The sequence below is a fragment of the Microcebus murinus genome, chromosome 6 (assembly GCF_040939455.1).
Source record: "Microcebus murinus isolate Inina chromosome 6, M.murinus_Inina_mat1.0, whole genome shotgun sequence".
Lineage (NCBI taxonomy): Eukaryota > Metazoa > Chordata > Mammalia > Primates > Cheirogaleidae > Microcebus > Microcebus murinus.
In genome coordinates, this window is record NC_134109.1 from 3,886,400 (window position 1) to 3,904,314 (window position 17,915).

Consider the following 17,915-nt stretch of genomic DNA (forward strand, 5'->3'; position numbering starts at 1 on the left):
AATAAATAAATAAATACGTGTAGTTATTGTCTGCCAATTATACCTCAGTAGGGCTGTTTTTAAGAATCACATCTGGGCCAAGCGCAGTGGCTCACACCTGTAATCCTAGCACTCTGGGAGCCCTAGGCAAGAGGACTGCTCAAGGTCAGGAGTTCGAAACCAACCTGACAACAGAGACTCTGTCTCAAAATAAAACAACAACAAAAAAGAATCACATCTTTCAAGACAAGGCTAAGCCTTCATATTGCTGGTTTTTTAAGTCCTATGTTTACCTTTAACCCATCCATCTTAATCATCATTTGTTTTAGTTTAATTAGGTACCAAATAACCACCTCAAAAAATAAAGTTCTCCTAAGCTTTCCATTCTACTTGCTTTTTCAAAGAATCTTATTTTGAACATCTTAATAGCAATATTTTAACAAATATCCCATGAGAGGAATTCATTACACAGGTGGCATATTTATCAGCTGTACCAATCTTAAATTTCATCATGCCCTTTGATAAAAGAGGCAAGACTTCTGATCTGATTATAAAAATAATAAGGAAGCTTTCAGCCCATCAGAATCTCTATCATTGCTGCCCAACTGAATTTACTGGAATGACAGAAATGTTCTATTCTAGGCTGGGCATGGTGGTTCACACTTGCAATCCTAGTACTCTGAGAGGCCAAGGCGGGAGAATCATTTGAGGTCAGGGGTTCGACATCAGCCTCAGCAAGAGCAAGAACCAGTCTCTAAAAAAATAAATTTTAAAAATGTTTTGACGGCCGGGCGCTGTGGCTCACGCCTGTAATCCTAGCTCTTGGGAGGCCGAGGCGGGCGGATTGCTCAAGGTCAGGAGTTCAAAACCAGCCTGAGCAAGAGCGAGACCCCGTCTCTACTATAAATAGAAAGAAATTAATTGGCCAACTGATATATATATAAAAAATTAGCCGGGCATGGTGGCGCATGCCTGTAGTCCCAGCTACCCGGGAGGCTGAGGCAGAAGGATCACTCGAGCCCAGGAGTTTGAGGTTGCTGTGAGCTAGGCTGACGCCACGGCACTCACTCTAGCCTGGGCAACAAAGTGAGACTCTGTCTCAAAAAAAAAAAAAAAAAAAAAAAAAATGTTTTGAGTAGTCCAATATGGTAGCCAGTAGCTACATAGGACTGTTGAGCATCTAAAATGTACCTAGTGTGACAGAAGAACTGAATTTTAATTTTAATTAATCTAAATAGTTACATGTAGCTAGTGGCTACATTATTATCTACAGCACAGCTCCAGATAATTACAAAGAAAATCTAGACTGAAATTTAAGGATGTAGAAAAACTGAACGTCTCACACATTGATGGCAGAAGAATAAAAAATGGTTCTGCCACTATGGAAAATAATTTGGCAGTGCCTCAAAAAGTTAAACACTAAATTGCTCTATGACCCAGCAATTCCATTCCTAAATATTTATCTTCCCCAAAATGAAAGCAGATAAACAAATACCTATACTGGACTGTTTCACAGAAACACCGTCCACAACAGTCAAAGGGTGGCAATAACCCAAATGTCCATCAACAAATGAATGGATAAACAAATTCTGATACACAAAAGTGAAATATTATTCAGCCATAAAAATCAATTAAGTACTGATACTGACACCAGCTACAATGTGGATGAACCTTAAAAACATTATGCTAAGTGAAAGAAGCCAGAAACATATATCCGTTTATATGAAATATCCAGGTAAGTAATCCACAGAGACAAAAATGAGGTTGGGGATTGCCAGGGGCTGGGGAGAGAGAAAAATGAGAAGTAACTCATGGTCATTCAATGGATAGGGATTTTATTCCAGGATAAAGAAAATGTTTTAGAACTAGACAGGGGTGGTAGCTGCACAGCAATATGAGTGCACTGAACGTAAGTGAATCGTTCACTTTAAAATGATTTTGTTATGTAACTTTCACCTCTATTTAAAAGAAAAAATTATATAAGATGTGCATCTCTAATCCATACAAATTCATTAGAAGACAGAAAAAATAGGGAAAATCAGCCTTTTACTGCAACTTAAAAGTCCATATTTCCTTGGGTCCCTATTTCTTAAATTGTTGCCGTTACTGCTTAATTATCAAATGTCCATTACAAAATGCCTATTTAATAAAATCAGCCAAACCAAGCACATATTCTTATAAAACTCAGACCCACTGCTTAGCTATGACAAGTTAACAGAAGATGAGCCTTAACCTGAGCTGGTGGCTAAAAACACTATGCTACCATCCTCAAATAAACCAAAAGTACCTGACACCATTAGTTCCCAGAAGACTTTATGGTACTAAGACCAGATTAGCTAACTAACTACTTACTCCTCACTCCTCCTATCCTGATCTCCCTATATCTTTGCTAACTCTGAAAGCAGAACACCAATCCCAGAAGCTTCTAAGCCAAATAGGTAAAGCAGGAACTATGATATTCGGTGAGAGTGTACATAAAACAGAACAGAAATACCCTAAGTTAAAGTGAGTAAGAATCCTGAGCCAACCCAAAAATTTACATTAAACCTCTTCAGACATAAGGCCATCCATCAGGTAGTCCTTCTCGGCCACTAGATGAAACTGCTGAAACATAGCCAATTTCAGAAGCAGAGACTCACAGAAATGCCTGAGGTTTAGGTACAACGCAAGCCTTTAAAATCAATCTTTAAACTAGTCCTTACTTAAATTATGCTATGATGAAAACAAATATGGCAAATCTCAAATCCTAGTCAATTAGAATAAGGCTCTAAGTACATATACTCTGGTCTTTGAAAAACAGAACAAAATTACCTAATAACATGAAGAAATGCAGCTGACCCTTGAACAACATGGGTTTCAACTGCCCAGGTCCACTTATATGTGGAATGTCTTTCAATTCTGCCACCCAAGACAGCAAAATCAACCTATCCTTTTCCTTCTCACCCTAGTCGACAAAAAGACAATGAATAATGGTAATAAATAGTAACTATATTTTCTCTTCCTTATGATTTTCTTAATAAAAATTTCTTTTCTTGGCCAGCCTGGTGGCTCATGCCTGTAATCCTAGCACTCTGGGAGGCTGAGGTGGGAAGATCGCTCAAGGTCAGGAGTTCAAGACCAGTCTAAGCAAGAGCAAGACCCCATCTCTACTAAAAAATAGAAAGAAATTAGCTAGACAACCAAAAATATACAGAAAAAATTAGCTAGGTATGGTGGCACATACCTGTAGTTCCAGCTACTCAGGAGGCTGAGGCAGTAGGATCGCTAGAGCCCAGGAGTTTGAGGATGCTGTGAGCTAGACCGACACCACGGCACTCTAGCCCAAGCCTTTTCTCTCACTTTATTATAAGAATATAGTATATAATACATATATCATACAAAATATATGTTAATCAACTATATTATCTGTAAGGCTGCCAGTTAACAGTAGGTTATTAGCAGAGTTTTGGGAGAGTCAAAAATTATATGTGTACTTCTGAGTATACTGGTGCTCAGCAACACTAACCCCTGAGTTGTTAAAGGGTCAGGTAAGTATACATTGGTTTTGTGGGGGGAGGGGTTTGCTTGGTTTCTGGCAGATGATGGGAGATGGGAATAATACACAAGGGAGAGAGATTAGTTGCAGAACAACACTAACCAGACAGCTACAGGGGAAACCAAGAGTTTTTAAAAATTACTCTTAGAGGTTTTAATTCATCATTTCACATCTTATTAAAGACATGGTTCTTAAATTCATTTCACAGCTCAAATTCAATGTAAATCTATAGAAAAACATACAGAGGTGGGCAGTGATACAAGGTATCTAAATGTTATAGTTAAGCTACAGGGTAGCCTATATAACACTATATAGTTAAACACTGCTTAATGACAGGGATACATTCTGAGAAATGCTTCATTAGGCGAGTTCATCATGCAATCATCATAGAGTGTACTTACACAAACCTAGACGGTATAACCCAGTACACTCATAGACTATATGGTATGAGCTATTGCTCTTAGGCTACAATCCTGTACAGCACGTTACTGCACTGAATACTGTAGGCAATTGTAACACACTGGTGTTTGTACATCTAAACATATCTGACACAGAAAAGGTACGGTAAAAATACAGCATAAAAGATTTAAAAAAATGGTACACCTATGTAGGGCACTTACCATGAATAGAGCTTACAGGACTGGAAGTTGCTCTGGGTAAGTCCATGAGTGAGTGGTAAGTGAATGTGAAGGCCTAGGACATTACTGTACACCACCACAGACTTTATAAACACTGTAAACACTTAGACCACACTAAATTTATAAAAAAAAAAAAAAAATTTTCTTTCCTCAATAAATTAAGCTTAGCTTATTGTAACTGTATTTTATAAATTTTTTACTTTTTGACTTTTGTAATAAAACTGAGCTTTAAACACAAACACACTGTAGAGCTACACAAAAATACTTTCTTACATCCTTATTCTATCACTTCTCAGTCTTTTGGCTAAGATCAAATGTATCCTTATTCTATAAGCTTTTTTCTATTTAAAAATTATGTTTTGGCTGGGCGCGGTGGCTCACGCCTGTAATCCTAGCAATCTGGGAGGCTGAGGAGAGCAGATTGCTCGAGGTCAGGAGTTCGAAACCAGCCTGAGCAAAAGTGAGACCCCGTCTCTACTATAAATAGAAAGTAATTAATTGGCCAACTAATATATATAGAAAAAATTAGCCGGGCATGGCGGCGCATGCCTGTAGTCCCAGCTACTCGGGAGGCTGAGGCAGGAGGATCGCTTGAGCCCAGGAGTTTGAGGTTGCTGTGAGCTAGGCTGGTGCTACGGCACTCACTCTAGCCTGTGCAACAAAGCGAGACTCTGTCTCAAAAAAAAATTAAAAAAAATAAAAAATAAATAAATAAAATAAAATAAAATGAACATATATTACTGCTGCCAGTTATTGTACCCAGATAATGAGGCCCTAAAATATATAAAACAATAAAAGTTTGTCCTCATATGACCCTAAGTAAATCGTCTACCTTGAGATACTTTTAATGATTAGGTAATGAAAGACAGACAAACTAAGTAACTTTATCTCTGGAGGCCTTATTTTCCTCATCTAGAAAACAGAAAGGATTAGATGAATACTACAATTTTCTCTCTGATAACCATGAAACAGGGAAAATCCAGAAACTTCAAATAATTATTATGTCTAGTGTGCAATTTTTACTAAGATCAACGTATTTAAAGATTTTGACTAATTGGGGAAACAATTGGAGTTTTAGAGCTTACTGTTAGCATTTCGTTTACATGACATTTTAACGTTATTTTAAATATTTTCTTCCTAACATTTTAGAAAAACACTTTTTATCATCTTAAACCACTTTAAAATCCTCCAGTTTTAAAAGTCAACAACAGAAACCATAATAGCCAACCAGAGTTAGATATATGCAATTAATAAAACCTCCAGAACGTAAAACAGGAAAAATTATACTGCAACTACACCCCTATCATTTTTATTTTTTTTTTTTTTATTTATTTTTTTTTTTGCAATCACACAAGAGGAGGTTTATTTTCTGGCTAGCCAGGGTCCAAGCCCCAGAGAACCAACGCAGTGGCCCCTCTCGCAGGCAAGGACCCCCTATCATTTTTAGAGTCACAGTTTTCACAATTGCTATTTAGCTGTAGGAATTAATTCATTCCAAATCACTGAATCAGTATCTAATCCTCAATTCCTACCCATTTCAGTCTTCTGTGCTGCCACAGAGACGCCCTCTTCTAAAAATTGTTTCAAGCTGTAGTATGTATGTATTGACTGATTGATTGAGACAGTCTCACTCTCTTGCCCAGGCTAGAGTGGCGTGGCGTCAAAATAGCTCACAGTAACCTCAAACTCCTGGGCTCAAGCAATTCTCCTGCCTCAGCCTCCCAAGTAGTTTGGACTACAGGCATACACCACCATACCCGGCTAAAAAAATTTTTCTATTTTTAGTAGAGACCAGGTCTCACTCTTGCTCAGGCTGGTTTCAAACTCCTGAGCTCAAGCAATCCTCCTGCCCCGGCCTCCTAGGGTGCTAGGATTACTGGTGTGAGCCACCATTCTGGCTTCAAGCAATTTTTAACAAAAATACTAACTAAACTAAACTAAACTGACCTTAGCAAAGGTCACTGTTTTTCATTAGGGAAAGGAGACAAATAGAAGCCTCATTTCTTATTTTTATAGTATGCATGGAACCTCTGAAGAAAGGCTCAGAAGAAAGTGAGAGCTAAAATATAAGTTAATTACAACAGTCTATGTAACCGAGGGGAAAACACATAAAGCACAATAAATTAGGGAAGAATACAGTAACTTGGACAGAAATTTGATGTTTCAACTTCAAACACTAAGTTTTTCAACTAAATTACCCATAGAACTTTATAATGCCAAAGAAAATGACTTTCTGAGAGTAATCCTAAATTTCTTCAGTACAAATGACCTTTAACACTGCTTTTAAAACAACTCTGCCCTGGTGATCCTCAACCAGCTAACCTCTTAATCATGGCCATCACCCAAGTATTGTGATAGAAGGGCCCTACCTCAAAAGCATTAACTCTCAAAAACAAGAATTTAAAAGTTTAGAGCCAAAACTTTATAACTTGAAACCCAATTAATGTGCACTTCTTCTGGCCCAGGGCTGGATTCAAGGTTTTTTCTGTACTATCCAGAAACTTGATCTGAAGAAGTTCACCTAGTTTCACTGAACCTCAGTGTTCTTCTCTGCTATATAAAAGTTTTGGACTAGGTCTCTCTCTTCCAGGAAAGGGTATTAATTTAAATTGTAGCAGGTTCATGGAATTTAAAAGAAATCATCTTCCAGTATCTCAGTGCATGGATCTGCATTCACATCAATGGCTTCATTATAATCCAGTCTTACCTATGCAATAAAGCAGATGATGCAGGAACTTAGGTTTAATTATGAATAATAATTAAAATATGGAAAGCAGAAAATGTTTACTTAGCACTCACCGTGTGCCAGGCACTAATGCTAAGTATATTACATATATTAACTCAGTTAATTCCTTCTTTTAAGGATGAAGTTCTATCATCTGTATTTTACAAATGAAAGCTCAAGTAAATTCACAAGGCTAAAGAAAATTTTTAGGAGTCCACTTGCCCAAGGCCTCTTGGCAGTGGCTCCGGGTCATGGTCCTCAAATTTGGCTCAGAATAAATCTCTTTAAAAGTAAAAAAAAAAAAAAAAAAAAAAAAAGAAAATTTTTAAAAAATTTTTTTTTAAATTAAAAAGATTTAATATATTTTCTAAGAAAGAAAGAACAAATGAACGAACGAATGCACGCACGCACGCTCAAGCAAAGTAACTAGCCTAGGGTCAACACTCAGTTGGCAGGGGCACTGCCAGGATCTGAACCCAGACTGACAACTCACACAGCCCAAGCTCTCAGTCTAGTCTATATTGCTTCTGAAACAAACATGAACTTAAAAAGATACTCTTTTTGCTAATGTAAGTGACATAATCATAGACTATTCATGATGAAACTGCTACTGATTCATGACTGAGGAAACTGAGGCCCCTGGAATAAAATGACCAGCTCTACCCTCTGTCACCTTCTTATACATAGAGATAGGACATTCAGGCCAGGGGAGGTGGCTCACACCTGTAATCCCAGCACTCTGGGAGGTCGAGGCTGGAAGATCACTTGAGGTCAGGAGTTTGAGACCAGCCTCATCAAGAGTGAGACCCCCATACCCACTAGCAATAGAAAAAACTTGTGAGTGTGGTGGCAAGCGCCCGTAGTCCCAGCTACTTGGCAGGCTGAGGCAGGAGGATCGCTTGAGCCTGGGAATTTCACGTTGCTATGAGCTAGGCTGACACCATGGCACTCCAGCCCAGGCAACAGAGTGAGACTCTCACAAAAAAAAAAGAAAAAAAGAAGAAGAAAGAAAGAAAGAAAGAAAAAGGACATTCAATCTCCTGACCACTAGCTTTGGGTGTCTCCTTATCACACTATCTAATGAAGCCGATCATTCACAAGATTCATCATTACCTGCTAAAACTCTGACCCTCCCATTATTCATCTGGATGAACACTACTTCAAGGCTTAAAGTATGTTTAAATCACAAAGCACTGATCACCATTACCTACAAATTTTAGCATACCTATAAAATGGTTTTTTTACAATGAAAATAGTGTGTCCAAAGAAGAACATAGAATCCCCAGTGAAAGCAAATGAAAAGCAGATCAAGACACCCTGTTCAATAAAATTATCTATTCCACATGAAAGTATAACATTTTTCTAATACAAGTCAACTCTGAAGTGACAGTTAAGCCAATAATAACCACATATTTTCGGATGTGATTAAATATATTGGATCCATCGGTGTCTTGTGAATTCATGGGGGAAAAGTAAGATAAATATATGGGATTCAATATTCAAAATAAAGACTGCTTTTCTAAAGGACCATTACTTCAAAAGTATTTACCACTGACAATTCCCTCTTCTGTAGAGTCCTTAATTTTAATATTATTAAACTGTGATACTGAAAACAGAGGTTGACATAAGAGCACATTTCAGGAAGCAAATAACTTGAGCCAACCTTAAAACCCTGTCCTCCTCTAGCTAAAAGACACTGTCCTCTTCTAGCTAAAAGACAACAAAGAGGAAAAGTACCAAACATATGAGAAATATATTGGCTGTAAACTGGGCAAAGTGGCTCACACATGTAATCCCAGCACTTTGGGACACTGAGGCAGGAGGATAGGTTTAAGCCAGGAGTTCAGACCAGTATGGGCAACAGCAAGACCCCATTTCTACAAAGTTTAAAAAATTAGCTGGACATGGTCATACGCCTGTAGGCCCAGCTACTCAGGAGACTGAGGCAGAAAGACCACTTGAGTCCAGAAGTTCGAGGATGCAGTGAGCTATGATGCCTCAGCACTCCACTCCAGCCTGGGTGACAGAGCAAGACCCTGTCTCCAAAAACATAGACAGATAGATCGTCTATAGAGTTTTCCTTTGCATGCTTATTGGTAAGACCATGGGAACATTCACACTATTTTTTTTTAATTAGAGGCTCCGCCTCCTCTGGGAAGAATGAACCATTCACATATTTTTATAGAAAAACACTACTCATTTCAAACTAAGTGATGGTTTGCTTGTGTAGGAATGAACTAACCAGAGGTAGGATAGACAAGCATCCTGCCTCTTACTCGATCCTATGACTACTAAACTCCACAAGAAATCAGTGACAACTCAGCATACTCTGTAGCAACAAGACAGTCTGGACACCACATGTAAGAACAAAGCCTAAGTTAAATAAGTAGGGCTGCACTCTGGTTTTTGTTTTAACTCTAATAGGTAAAACTAATTTTCTTTTACTGCAAACAGAGATAGTATTTTAATACCAAGCTACGCCATACTTTACTCATCTAGTCTAGGTCTTCATTATAAGAAATCTAAAATCAGCATTTTAGGACTAAGGTGCTATGTCCATTTTATTCACTATTTGTGAGGGATGACAAATAAATCTTCCTTAGACTATATAGGAAACATTGGGTGGCCTTAGCTCCAACCATTTGCTTTTAAAGCTAAATAGGGTCAAGCTGGGATACTGCAAATAATAAAAATCTAACTAAAAAAAAAAATTAAAATCAACTTCTTCAACTGACACACCTTTACTATGAATTTTTTAAACACTAGATTTAAAAAAAGAAGAAAAGCTTCCTGATGGGTTTTATGTCCACTAGTCTGTTCAAGTTCTGGCAAAAGAACAAAGATGCACTCAAAACTCAGGCAGTGAGAAAGGAAAAGGAGTAGTAATCACATCCTCAATTTCTTATTGCTCCTCCTACTGTATACTCATGGAAAGAAACAATCTTAAGCCTGAAGACCCCTCCAAAATTTTTTTCCCATGAAACAAACATGCCATACCATATTTATTCCAAAATGGAAATCTCCCCTTTCCTTAGACTGTAAGTGAAAACACACATTTAAAAAAATTAGGGGGCCATTCACGCCTATAATCCTAGCACTCTGGGAGGCCAAGGTGGGCGGATTGCTCAAGGTCAGGAGTTCGAAACCAGCCTGAGCAAGAGCGAGACCCCCGTCTCTACTATAAATGAAACAAATTAATTGGCCAACTAATATATATAGAAAAAAACAGCCAGGCACGATGGCACATGCCTGTAGTCCCAGCCACTCGGGAGGCTGAGGCAGGAGGATCGCTTGAGCCCAGGAGTTTGAGGTTGCTGTGAGCTAGGCTGACGCCACAGCACTCTAGCCCGGGCAACAGAGTGAGACTCTGTCTCAAAAAAAAAAAAAAAAAAATTAGGAAATAGTAAAGTCTATCAATTTTCAGCCATATCTAGGAAAGTGTCCCCACTGCTCATGTTGGCAAAACAGTATTTGAAATTGTTTCATACCAGTTAAGATTCCTTTCCAGATTAAAAACAAACACAAAGTAAGAAATTTTGGGGATGTTAATATCAAGACTCAATCAATTGGCAGTAAGATTTATGCAGCAGAGTACTTAGGATGTTTTCCTTTTTAGAATGGTCTCTAGCAAGTTTATGTTTGTGCCTATTACATCAAAAGTGCAAAAACAGTTCAAAATATTACATTTGCTGTTTCAAAGAGTACAACTGCAAAGTAATCAGACTCATTACCAACAATGCAGAGCTAGACATCCATATTTAGATGAATGTCAGAAATCTAATTCCTGTTGTTATCAAATGTGCCCTTTTCCTTAGTCACATCTGACATACTTAAAGCTTTCAAAATTAACGTAACAAAAATGTATCAAAAATCGACCAACTTACTCAAAGATTTGTGCAAGTTGATTTTTAAAAATAGGTGAGAGAAACTTGGTGACAAGCTTTACGTTCCGTGTATTAAAGCAAAGATAGACTTGACCTACAAAATGAAGATAGGGTCAACTGTAACCAAAAAACAGTATGCTTCCCCTGGTGGCCAACCATGGAATGGAGGAGCCATGCATAGAAGAGAAAAAGCCCGATAAGTGACTACCAAAAAAGGAAAATGTGGGGGAAGGGGAAACTATAAAAATACACTAACATGGGTTTAAAACGAATACAATTATGGATGTTAGATTACGTAAATTTAAGAGATTTAAATCAACAAATCAAAATTTAGAAAGTAAATTTAGGAAAAGTCATTTATTTCCAGACTGCCCAAGAACTCACTCAGGACCCCTATGCATTCTCACTTCAAATACATCCAGAGTTTAGTTCCTTAATAACAACTTAAGAGCAACGCCTTTCTCAATGACTACATCCTTGCAATTTTCTGCAGTCTTGTTTCCAAGGAAAAGCATCTGTGCATTTATTTTTCAAATAAACTTGTGTTACAATCTACATAGGGAACCTACAGTTCTAAAACCCTACAACCAGGGAGGACTGTTAACTCCACCTTTACAAGATGCTCTTTTGAATTTTGTTCTTGAAATAAAACCCACGTCCTTTCAAACATTTTCTATACCAAAAACCTTTAAAGACAGTCTTACACGGAGACAGGCTAGAATCTCACGCATTAAAATCTGACGAATTCCTTTGTCTGACTAGATTTTTTTTTTCTTGTACCACTTTAAATTTTCTTCCACACAGAGCAGCAGCAGCAAGGGAAGTAAATGTTCCATTCTAGGGTGTAGGGATCTCTTGTAGGTGGAAATCATTTGTTAGGCTAAAGGTTCTGATGGTTCTACTCTTTCACAATCTCTTCCTCAAAAAAAAAAAAAAAAGGAAATGCCCACATTTACAAAATAGGTCCTAAAATCAAACTGCCACACAGCAGCCTCTCTTCCCCAGGCAGGCACCCTCTGTAAAGCACACTTCTTTTATTAACTGGTTCTGGGGGTCGTTATGCTTCTTGCCCTCAGGATGGGAGCGGAGTCTGGAGCCAGCAAGAGCCCAGGCTGGACGAGGGACAGGCATGCGGGCAACACTGGGAAAGGGTGCTGAGAAAGGGGTTTGGGGACGTCCTACGTCCGGGGCGCTCGCAGGACGCTAACTCTCCGGCACTGCCACCTCGACTCCTGGCCGAGGCGCAGCTCACCTGGACGCCGGGACCCCCCAACGCCCCCAAGCCAGGTAAGGCGCCGCCCCCATTCCTCGGAGGCGCGGGGGGCAGCTGCGCCGGCCCGACCGGGGCGACCTGGGCCTCCCCCGCGTGCACAGGCACGTTTGCAGAACACGCGTGTGCGTGTTCCTCCTCGCTCTCGCCCTGCTGCTCTCCCCGCGGCCGGCGGGGCCAACACACACACAAAAAGAAAGTTGCCGACGGGCTGCCGCCCCTCGGGCTCGCCGGGGTCTGGGGCCCAGCTCCTCCCCTCCGCCGGCCGGCGAGGGGCTCGGCGCGCGGCCCGGCCCGGGGGGCTACTCACCCGGGTCGAAGTCGGGCACCACCGCCTGGTACTGGGGTCCGACCCTCATGCCGCCGCCACCTGCGGGGGAAGCAGAGCACGGCGGTCAGCGGGGCCGGGGGCGCGGGGCGCGGGGGCCACGGGGGCCGCGGGGCCCGGGGCGGCTGCCACCTACCGTGCTCCTCGTCGCTGGACGAGCCCGAGCTGCCTTCCTCCCAGGAGTTGCTGCTGCTGTTGCCATTGGGCGCCGCCGCCGCCAAACTTTTATTCTGGCCATTATTGGGGGCGGCGGCCGAGGCGGAGGCGGCGACGGCCGGGGCGGAGGCGACGGCGGCCGGGGCGGAGGCGGCCGAGCCGGTGGCTGCCGAGCCGGCGGCGGCTGAGGCAGCCGAGGCGGCCGCGTTGTTCCTCCCTCTCCGCTTCCCTGAGACCTCGGGGCCCTTCTCCACCATGGCCGGCATCGGCGGGGGCCGGGGCCGGGCGAAAGTGGCGGGGACCCGCGGCTCCTGAGGAGGGGTCGCCGGGCCGGGGGGAGGGGGCGCGGGTGGGCGCGGGGCCGGCGGGCGCGGCGGGAGCCCACGCGCACGAGTTGGCGCTGGGGGAGGCCCAGGCGGGCGGAGCGCGGAGCCGCTTCAAGCCCCCAGCGCCGAGCCCAGCGCAACTTTCGCTCTCATCGCCTCCCGCACTTCACTGGCACCAACTACTCCGGGAGCAGCGAGCGGGGAGGGCGGGGGGCGGGGCCTGGGGCGCGCGGGGGGAGGGCCGCGCGCAGCCGAACCCGGCTCGCGATGGCTCCGCCCCCCGCGCTCCCATTGGCTCTTGTGGGATTTGGACGGCGAGCGGCGGCCGGGTTGGCTGCGCACGCCCGTCTGTCCAGGGGCCCGGGGCGGGAGAGCAGGGAGGGGGAGGCTCCGGGCTTCCGTTGGTTAGGTTCGGTTGACGCGTATCGCCCACTGTACGTGGTTTGAGGTTTGCAATCTCTCTACGCCCCATGATCCATCTCTCTAGGCAATAGCGAGGAGTTCGCTGCCCTCCCCGCCCCTCCCCCTGCCGCGGCCCCTACCCCTGCCACCTGTGTGCGCCTCCCGCGGCCTCGGCCCCCCACATTCTCCGAAGGCCCCCACTGGGCGTCCCTTCGGCTTTAGAAAGTAAAATGTGCCGACGCGAGAATAGAAATTGAACGCAAGGTCGGGACTACTTTCCCCTCGCGCGGAGGATTACCGACCGCGGTTTGAATGGGTCTATACAAAGAGGGGAAACTAATTGGAAGAAACTAAGTGCGCCCCCGCCTTTCCCAAGGGGCCTGGGGACGAGCCGGGGCCGGGGCGCCGCGGGGCGGGCAGGCTTCCCAGGTGACAGCCCCCGCGAAGCGCGGTGGGAGCTGCGGCGCGGGGGTGCTCTCCGCTAATTGGGCGGGGGGCGGTTGGAGTCTCCGGAGCTGCCGAGTTGCCGGCGGCCAGGGCCACCCCCGCCCCCGGCCCGGCCCCGGCCCCGGCGGGCCCCGGACGGCCGAGCGTCCCCCAAGGCCGGGTGAAGCCCCGGCGCGGTGACGTGGGCTGGGGGCCAGGAAGGGTGAAGAGGAAGAAGCTGTTTTTCATCCCAAGCCCTTGGTAGGGGAGGGGGGTCTACTTCCTCCGAGGCAAGAGCAGCCACTTTTCCGGATCTGTCGCCTGCCCTGCCTCCCCCGCTCCGCCCCCGGCACCCCTGCGAGGGATGGATGCCACGGCGTACCCCGAGGGCCGGGGTCGGCCGAGACCCCGCCTGGGACGCCCCCGGCCCGGGCAGTGTTCGCCGGCCGCCCCGGGACTGCTTTGCGGCCGTATGGGGGGCGGGGGGACCGTGTGCCTCCCCACCCCCACCGACCCCCGAAACAACGCCGCCCCCAAACAACGGGCTGTTCGTAATTAGACCAGGGAAGAGCTGTACATGAAGTCTTTCTTTTCCTCTTTTTTTTTTGAGCAGGGGATGGCTGCTTTTCTTTTAAGTTACTTCAAACCTGAGCTTAATATGGGGACCAGCTCAGGATATAAATAGCTACAAGGGAGAAATCGGGAGTTCTATGGTTTTCGAGCCTGAATAAATAAGCAGGGTTTTCTATAGCACATTTTCTGCAGCATGAACCATCATTATTAACTTCACTGAAGTGGCCACGTTCACTTCTGCCTAAGTGGCCTGTATGAAACAGGGCTCGGAGCCCTACCCTTAGAGAAGCCCTGTCCCCACCGCACCCCCAACTCCCGCCAAGTTCAGGGTCGCAGCTCCTGAACTTCCCGCAGAAGGACCCCGCTGTCCTTGGAGAGCCCAGGCGCAGCAGGTGTGCGCCCCATTCTCCCTGTCGGCTGGTCTGGGCAGTGTACAGGCGGCAGAGGCAAGGGTTGGAACCCGGGTGGCATCTGGGCTGGGCCTCCCGACTGAGGCCTGTGACTCACGCAGAGGTGAGCGCTGTGTGAGGAGGGAGGCTAAGAGCCCTCTGCCTGGCTGGCTTGGTGTCTCTGGTTCCCACCAAGGCCAAAGAGGGCAGCGGGGATGGCAGGACACACTGGGTCACCCTGCGCACCCACCAACCCCCCGAGTGGGGGCCCCCTCCATGGCTGGGTTACCAGTATGGGTGCATCAGTGGACCTTCCAGCCATGCACTTTTTTTTTTTCTTCAACAAATATTAACACCTAACAATTGTCAGACTCTATTCTAGTTCCTCTTGGCTGCAGTGCGACACGGGCAGTGCATTGGCCTGCAACCTCTCAGATTTCTCGTCCATAAAAAGCAGGTGATAGCACCTCCCTGCCGGCCCACGGGTTTTTATAGAGTCCATCTCCCCAGCGCCTCTCTGGGTCCACGAGGAAGCTCGCCTGCCTGCAGCTTGGGCGGGTGAGGCCCGCGCAGCCCTCGGGCGGGCGGCTGTGGTCCCGCTCCTCGCCTGGCTCTTCCCAGGGCCAGCAGCCTGGCGTGATCTTCGGTGAGACGCCCCGACTCACGCCTTCTCCCCTCGCCTTACTCCTCCCGCAGCCCCTTGTGCCCGGCCCCCAGCCTCGAAAGCTGAGGCCGTCGGGCTGCACCTCTCTCCCCTTCCAGGCCCAAACCCACAAACGCAGGCCCGCTCTCCCGGCCTCGGCACCCCGTCACCTCTCCGCCTTCCTGTGCCATCGCCCCCTCTCTGGTGACCCAGGCCGGCTTCTCCCACACAAAGGGGAGACTGCCCCGTGCTCCCCAGCCCTCTCCCGCCTCGGGGCCATCTCCCCACGGCCCCCCCAGGCACGCTCCCCCGCGGGCCTGTCCGCGCCTGCCTGCTCCGCGCCTGCCTGCCCAGTGTCCTCGCCCCACCCAGCAGGGCTGTGTCCCCACGCCTCAGCTCTTGCCAAGGTCACCCGCGGCCTGGCTGCCGCCGCCCAACCTGGGGGTCACTCTGGGTCTCGCTGAGCCTCCCGGCGGCTCGGGGCACGGTGCTCCCCTGGCCTCCTACCTCACAGGCCACTTCCCCTCGGCCTCCTTGGCAGCCTCCACCCCCCTTGCAACCTGCAATTGTTGGGGTTCCTCCCTGGCCTTTCCCCTTCTGCTCGCCTGGTACGTAGTAGGTGCTCATTAAACACTCGCGCAGGGAATGAATGCGCGGACACATGAATGAATGATAGGGGATACAGGCCTCGGTACACAGGGCAGGAGCCAGCCCCAGTGAGCAGAGGGCCCTGGAACAACTGAAACCCAACAGAGACGCTGGACACGTGGGACGAGGAGTCCTGATCTGTCAGCCCAGCATCCTTCCCAAGGTACCTCCTCCCCAGCCTCCTCCTCCTCTGGGGGAGGCAGCTTGCAAGTAGCCACAGCTCCGGGCAGCACGTGACCCAGGCATGGCCAATCAGAGCCCCCGAGCCTCCTGGCTTCCGTGATTGGCTCAGGCACGGGCACGTGACCTAGCCAGGCCCATCCAAGCCCTTTCTGAGACTGTTAATGGAAGTCAGGAAAGAATCTCTCTTTTTCTGAGAGCTGGACCTACCTAAGGACCAGGAAGAGCTAGACCGTCTAGGGCAGGGCCCCTACTGGGGTGAGGCAGGCCAGGTGCCCGGGGCGCCTGAGGGGAGGCCTTCCTTCCATTTTGCGCCCTGGACACCTGTCCCTTGGAGCCCTGCCCCCGCCAGTGTGTGGGAAAAGGCGGGTTGAGTCCGGGAGAGGGAAGCCGGGAACTGACAGGCTGCTTTGAACTTCCCCACCCCATAGACCAAGCCTGAAATCCTGGCCTTTCGAATCGATCAATTTTAGAAAGAGTCCTGAGTGATACAAATAACTAGGCATTTACCTGGCAAAGAACAGGGGAAAGAACATTCCCTCCTGAGGGAAAGGCCTAATAATAGCTAAATATCTGTAACTATGCCTGGTGCTGCTCTCAGCACTGAAACCATGAGCTCTTTTAATCCCCTCAGGTAAACACTGTCTTCACCATGTCATCCCCACCCTGGAGATGAGGAAACTGAGGCACCTAGAGGTGAAGTCATCTGCCTGGAGTCTTGCACCTGGGGGGTTGGAGGGAGAGCACGTCTAAGCCACAGGGCCATGCAGCCTCCTGCTCAGGGCCAGAGCTGCTCCAGGAATGCTGGGAGGCTGAGGGCCAAGGACCTGTACAAACTGCCTTGTCTGATTTCTAAACATACAGCCTTTATAATTCTTACTGCTGTGATTATGTTTATTACCATTATATATACATATATATATATATTTTTTTTTTTTTTTTTTTTTTGAGACAGAGTATCACTTTGTTGCCCAGGCTAGAGTCAGCCTAGCTCACAGCAACCTGAAACTCCTGGGCTCAAGCAATCCTCCTGCCTCGGCCTCCTGAGAAGCTGAGACTACAAGCATGCACCACCATGCCCAGATAATTTTGTGTGTGTGTATATATATATATATATATATTTTTTTTTTTTTTTCTTTTGAGACAGTCTCTCACTCTGTTGCCCGGCCCAGAGTGCCATGGCATCAGCCTAGCTGACAGAAACCTCAAATTCCTGGGCTCAAGCAATCCTCCTGCCTCGGCCTCCCAAGTAGCTGGGACTACAGGCATGCGCCACCATGCCCGGCTAATATTTTCTATATATTTTTAGTTGGTCAATTAATTTCTTTATATTTTTAGTAGAGATGGGGTCTCACTTGCTCGGCTGGTTTTGAACTCCTGACCTCAAGTGATCCTCCCGCCTAGGCCTCCCAGAGTGCTAGCATTACAGGCATGAGCCACCATGCCCAGCCTGTATATATTTTTAATTATCCAGCTAATTTCTTTCTATTTTTTTAGTAAAGACGGGGTTTCTCTCTTGCTCAGGCTGGTCTCGAACTCCTGAGCTCAAATGATCCACCCGCCTTGGCCTCCCAGAGTACTAGGATTACAGCTGTGAGCCACCATGCTGGGCCTTCTATATATATATTTTTTGAGAGCTAGGCTGGAGTTGAGTGGTATGATCAATGTTCAAGGTAACCTCAAACTCCTGTCTCAGCCTCCCACGCCTGGCTCATTTTTTTGTATGTTTAGAGATGGGGGGAAGGTCTCACAATGTTGCCCAGGATGGTCTTGAACTCCTGACCTCAAGTAATTCTTCCTCCTTTGCCTCCTA

At 46.3% G+C, this 17,915-nt stretch overlaps 1 protein-coding gene across 2 annotated transcripts in view; it reads right to left on the minus strand.

The window, feature by feature from the left end:
* Positions 1 to 13,029, minus strand: part of RCOR1 (REST corepressor 1) — a 129,496-nt gene extending 116,467 nt beyond the window's left edge. Inside the window, exons 1-2 of one of the 2 annotated variants that reach the window (XM_012746388.3) lie at positions 12,496 to 13,028; positions 12,342 to 12,401 (exon numbers count right to left, since the gene is read on the minus strand). In XM_012746388.3, the coding sequence (XP_012601842.1) occupies positions 12,342 to 12,401; positions 12,496 to 12,781 (346 nt within the window). In that variant the 5' untranslated portion in view covers positions 12,782 to 13,028. Of the gene's footprint in view, positions 1 to 12,341; positions 12,402 to 12,495 lie in introns of both variants that reach the window. The other variant, XM_012746387.3, reaches the window with a different exon arrangement.
* Positions 13,030 to 17,915: the final 4,886 nt, after the last annotated feature.